The 6,000-nt window shown below is 39.6% G+C and overlaps 1 protein-coding gene across 1 annotated transcript in view; it reads left to right on the top strand.

Moving 5' to 3' along the window:
• Positions 1-2,607: 2,607 nt before the first annotated feature.
• The window catches only part of Step (cytohesin steppke), a 63,429-nt gene continuing 60,036 nt past the window's right edge, over positions 2,608-6,000 (top strand). Inside the window, exon 1 of the mRNA XM_076388190.1 lies at positions 2,608-2,726. Within this exon, the coding sequence (XP_076244305.1) occupies positions 2,648-2,726 (79 nt within the window). The 5' untranslated portion in view covers positions 2,608-2,647. The remainder of the gene's footprint in view (positions 2,727-6,000) is intronic.

Genomic DNA, 6,000 nt, shown 5'->3' with positions numbered 1-6,000 from the left:
TTTTTCATAAAGTAATCATCTCAGCAACAATTTCTGGCGCACATATTGTTAATAATAATCACACACAGTGTGTACTTGTGTAAATTAATGATATTTGAAATTGTTAGTTAACGAACATGGAAATTATTAACTTTTCGTATATTATTTATCGTTCGATTAATCTCGCAACTCTTGAAAACTTCTTAATATTTCTTTAACTAACAATTATAAATGTTAATAACTTACATCAGTCACTGCTTGCGATTGTTATTAACCCTCGGACGACAAACGCTGGGTCAAAAGTGACCCTGAGACCGCTGGCTCTGTATATGAATGTAAAACAATCTACTGTCCGAGGGATAACAATCTTCTGGTCAGTCGCTTCGGAGTTTCCAGCGGGTGTGAATCGTCCTGGCGATCCTCTGGAAGAACTTCCTGGATTATCATGGACTACCTTGGGTTACTCTCAACCACTCTGTCCACTAACAGCTTGACTGTTGATTAGATGTCTTTGGCTTACCAGTTTAGATTTCAGACTTCAAGATTTTTGCGAATGAAGATCGATGGGCCCTCCATTTCGTCTATCTCCCCATGAGCCTCCGTGATTCGTATACTATCTACCTTTAAAGTTTTCAATCATTTATCTTTACCACTTTTACTAAGCCATTCGTATTCTTTGCTGGAATTTCCTATTTCTTGAATGTACCAAGTAATCCGAAGCATATCTTGGTTAATATAACATAGATACAACTATTTCGGAATCAGTGAATGTTTCATAGTACTTTTACATACAATTCCTTATTCCACTGAATTTAGCCATAAAAAAATAAGCATCTTATTTAGAAGATGGAATGGAGGTCCCATCGATTTTCCTTCACAAAAATCGTAAAGTCCTAAACTAGTAAAAGCTAAATTAGTAAGCTAAGCTGTCACTGGAGAAAGTAGTTCAGGGTAGCTCAAGGCAACCCAGAATAATTCAGGAAGTTCCTCCAGAGGATCACCAGGATGATCCATGCTCACTGGAGGCTCCGGAACGAGTGATCAAAAGAACAGGAACCAATTACTAAATTGCGAGACTAATCGAACGAAGAATAATGTACCAAAGGTTAATAATTTCCACAGCTGTTAACTAACATTATAAATAACAATAATGTGAACAAGTATACACACTGTATGATTGTTGTTAAAAATATATATTAAAAATTGTCGTTGATCTCAATCTCAAAATTCTTACCAGCGGAAGAACTTTTTTCATTTGTTCCCCTTCTTCCTCGAGACAGTATAAATACCCATGCAGGAGCACGAGTGTCTCACTCGCCATGAGTCCTCCAGCGGGTGCAGATGCTCCTCGGAATCTACTGGAGGCACTCTTAGATCATGGACCATCCTGGACCTCAGACCCTTAGACTTACGACCAATGTGATGACCAGGTCATCTGCTACCTAACCACTGGTCATCCTGAACAACCGATATGGTTTTGCTCAATCTTTAAATTTATTTCTTCTGTTAACCCTATTTTGTCTGTATCTTGCCTCTTTCTTCTGCTTTCCTCTATTTTTATATGTACCCTGCTCCACCCTATCCCCCAATGATAAATTTATCTCTTTATTAACATTTATGGTTTAATAATTAATTATCACTTTACAGTTCCATGTGGTTTAGATAATCATCGAATGAAGATATCAAAAGAAGATCAATTTAATTAGTATATCTAATTTCTACACTTACTTTCTATCCATGTCTTTAGTTTACTAGTTTAAAGTTTACATTCTAAGATTTTTGTAAAGGGAGGTCGATGGAACATTGTTTCCATCTATTTTCACCTTTCACATGTAACATCAATTTATCCATAGAATACGAAGGATTAGAATTGTCTTATTACAAACGTAATAAAAAATAATTTTGGATAAAGAACATGTGAATTAATTTCTGAAAATAATTTGTTAAAGAACTCAGGCTAATTAGAAAGTTTTAGTAATTAGAAAAATAGAAAATTTAAGTTTTATAGGAACTTCATCAACCATTTGACTTCTACAGATGCTCGATCAATTTATCATTAACTTCTCAGGACAGCTTGATTTAACTTTCCGTCGGTATTATAATTTGAATTCTTACCACTCCTAGCGCTGCATTCTTATTTCATGCACAGCTGCTAACGTTGAGCGTGACACAAAAATGGTAATGGAGACTTAGAACTCCAAAAGTATAGGACAGAAAAAAGCAGTGTTTGTCCAGTCTCTTCTATAAATTCATTTCACAAATGAGCCGCTCAGATGAGATACTAACTAAGTCCAAGAAACAAAAAGTATAGATACGTGAAGATACGATAAATAACAATAATTTTTGAAAAGTTAATTATTAATCATGTGCTTTGGCGATAAAAATAAATTTTTTACAAAAGGTGAACTTGATCAGTCTAACATCTGAGCGATTCAATTCACAATCCCAATGGCAATCTTCCGTCAAAAGTTGTACGTCGGTAAAGTTGTTCCCGATATCGACGTGAAGAAAATGGCGTCGTTTAGTTCGCGTCGGTTCCACGTTGTCGCGTAGGGCGTCCAGATCGTTTACGCCAAAGAGTGGTCAGTACACAGTGAAAATGGCGCCGCTCGAGTAAAGGTGGGTGATTCTGTGCGTGCGTGCGTCCGGAGAGTGCGAGTTTTCGGAAATGTGGCAGGATCTGGACGGTCTGGGGGGTGCGGGAGTGAATTCTGGTGCTCACCAGGTCGACCAGTTCGGCACAACGGGTAAGAAAATTCACAAACAATCACTGCAAATAATACCCTTTACGTACGGCAACCTGGCTCTGCTCTGGCTTTTCCCTGTCAGAGCGCACGCGCTCGTCCTCCTCTTCTAACGCACACGCCGTAAACAAAACGAAATCTCCTTTCTCTCAACAATCCAGAGACGATCTACTACTTGCATCGTCGCCTCTCGATTCGTGCTTCCCATCGAAATGACAAAGCGTTCAAGCGACGCTCCGATCGTCCTCACCCCCCGTCTGTCAACAAAAATACAGCCGTCCTGCAGCATCAGCCAGGGAGCAGAATCGAGCAGGCGAGATTCACAGGATTCTAACAACGGAAATCCAATGAGAATATTTCCACGCTATCCAGGGTCGATATCTCTAGATACGAAGCTCCTCGAGAAAAAAGAACTCTTAAAATACAGACAACTCGAATGTACGTATCTCCTCCGCTTACCATCTCGCTTCTCGAGAAAAAAGGAAAAAGACACTTCGTGAATCACTCGATTGCGAAATCGACGCGCCCGTCGTGCACCGCGATCGATTTCAATCACAGAAACACGATAGTACTGTTATTCTTGCACTCGTCCTTACAGATTACGAGCGTCGCGATCTACGAGTCACCGTACTCGCGACTAACGGTAGGCAGGATTCAAAATCTTCCTACTCCTATCAGTACCCCTCGTTATAAGCTCCCACTATATTATCCCTAATTCAGAATTCAGAACTATTCACCCCTTTGCTCCAAACATTTTCTAAATAAACCTGGAGCGCTACTACCTCCATGAAACTTCACCTTGGAATTCCCTTTCGTATACACCAGTGAACCACGAGCCTGTATCGAATAAATACTGTATCAATACTCATCTATCGACCCCGTTAGCATCCTCGCTCGTGCATCGAAGCAACAGTTTCTAATTGTTCCGTTGAGGCACGTAACCTAGCCTAATCCGACTTTCCGTTCGCCGCGCGAGAGAGGAAGAGGTTAGCGTACCCGTTCGCATTACATAACCTCACGGCGTGGAGGTCGAGCCCAGGGATGATCATACGGTACCGTTCACGACGTAGCGCAGGTGGCAGAACGAACGCGTTATGAATGGCGTATGAAACGCGGTCTACGCACTGTTTCCTGTCTCACTCTTGCCACAACGCCGCTCTGGATCGTCTCGGTTCCCTGTTTACCCTCGCATGGGAACACCGGGTAAATTATACGGCACGGGCGTCGCATTATGCTCGCCGACGCCCGAGCCGAAGCGTTATCGCGTCCTCTGCGTCAATCAACGGTACAGTGTTTCCTCGATACACTATCGGTTTCCTAGTCACGATATGGGGCCTTTCTTCGGTATAGGTCCACTGCTCGCAATCAGTGACGAGTTTATAGCGTGAGAGACGTTTTCGAGGTCAACTTTTACTTATGGTGTCATGGGATTATATGCGTAATTTGGTCCTGTTGGAAATATGTATGTTGTAATAATAAGGGGTGTAAGAAATATAGTGTTCGATGTTTTAAAGGGTGGTAGGTGGGAATACTGATTCTTTTTAAGGGGACTGTTTTTTAAATCGATAAGAAGCGGATAAGTTAGAAATGTGTGTTGTGGTAATACAGGGTGTAAGAGATATAGTTTTCGATATTTTAAGGGGTGGTAGGTGGGGATGCCGATTCTTGTTGAAGAAACTAAGAAATGGAGCAAGAAAGTTTTAATACGTTTTGTTGTATCTCCTAGCAAAATGAAGGCAGATCGGAGACTATAAGATATTTTGTGATCCAATTTGGATCCCTGACAACATCTTAAAATATCGATGGCTATATTTGTTACGTTCTGTATACACCTGTTATTTAGCAGTAGTAATACCTATTAAATATGAGTAATTAATGAAGGAAATAGTGCATAGATTTCTTGGATTTGTTATCTATAATTCGGGACATAGAGCGATTACTACGTATCTTGATTATAGTGCAATCATTAGTAAGCTTACTGGAAAGCTCCTGAATCTAGGAGGATTAGCTAATCTACTTTTCTTATACAAACTCGTTAATGGTATTATCTGTTCTCTGTAAGTCTTAGGATTGATAAATTATGCCCTTACAATATCGTTTAGATTATTAGGAACTCTTCTTTCACATTGCTATAGTTCTATATTTCTGATGCTGTCAATCGTTTTTGTAGCATCGTAAATTCATTTAAAATTTATTAAAAATATTTTTTTCTGGATAGTACCTATTTCTTAGGAATTCTCTTCATAAACTTCTCTAAAGACTATGCAACCCGATCGTTCTCTACTTACATAACATCTTTTGCATTACATGCACTTACTTAGTTTATTTTCTTTCCCTTATTGTAAAGGGTGCTAAAAGGGAGTCTCTCAGATAAGATCAAATTTAGAAACATATCAAAATCACGTAATACAGGGTTCAATCAATATAGGTTCACAGATCAATGACGAATTTATAGCGAGGAACACGGTTCTGAATCCAACTCATATTTATGATAGCTCATTTTGGTCCTTTTGAACATTCCAGTGATAATGCAGACAAGTGAATCTCTTTCACTTGGAATAATTCCAAGTTAGCTGGTATTTTATAACAAGGAAATACTGTAGACTAGCCTTTGGTCCCCAGTCAGAATACTATATCGAGAAAGTGTTACACACGCTACGATCGACCTTTTGAAGCTCCCCCGCGCTCGAACTTCACACGCGCGACGCGTTTGTTGGTGCAATCGTTAGCCTTTAACGAGTTCTTTTTAATCGGCGTTAATTAGTATATTTTATTAAAGCGTCGTTATAAGGTTCGAGGTTCGTGTTAATTTGCAAGGTTTAGAGCGTGAGGGTTGAAAAAGGTTGTGGCTTCAAGTCGGCGTTTGGCTTTTGGACTTTTTTCCTTGGCACTGTAGCGCATGCCTGCATCGTATTCGTTACTTCTGAGTTCTTTCTGGTCGCAATATAAATACACGGACGGTGCAGAGAGAAAGAAGACGTTATATCGGTATGCTGCGATGGATATATGGGGTGAGCGGAAGGAGAGGCAGGAAGGGTGGTTCTTTTTTAAGTTAAAGAGGAAAAATATTGTTGGGGGAAAATACTGTGTACATATATTCTTTGTGTGTTCAGGGATACCAACTTGTTTATGTGTACTAATTCTCTGGAGCTGCATATAACACCTAATTTAATCTAGAATAATGAATCTAAGTCGAGGTAGAATTTATGTATGTTTAGTTTGTTAACGCTAAGACATTTCTGAAATCGTTAGGTTTAAAATGTCTGCAGAAATTAAC

The sequence above is a fragment of the Calliopsis andreniformis genome, chromosome 2 (genome assembly GCF_051401765.1).
Source record: "Calliopsis andreniformis isolate RMS-2024a chromosome 2, iyCalAndr_principal, whole genome shotgun sequence".
NCBI lineage: Eukaryota > Metazoa > Arthropoda > Insecta > Hymenoptera > Andrenidae > Calliopsis > Calliopsis andreniformis.
Note: the sequence above shows the minus strand (reverse complement) of the source record. Positions and strands in the feature narration are given on the sequence as shown.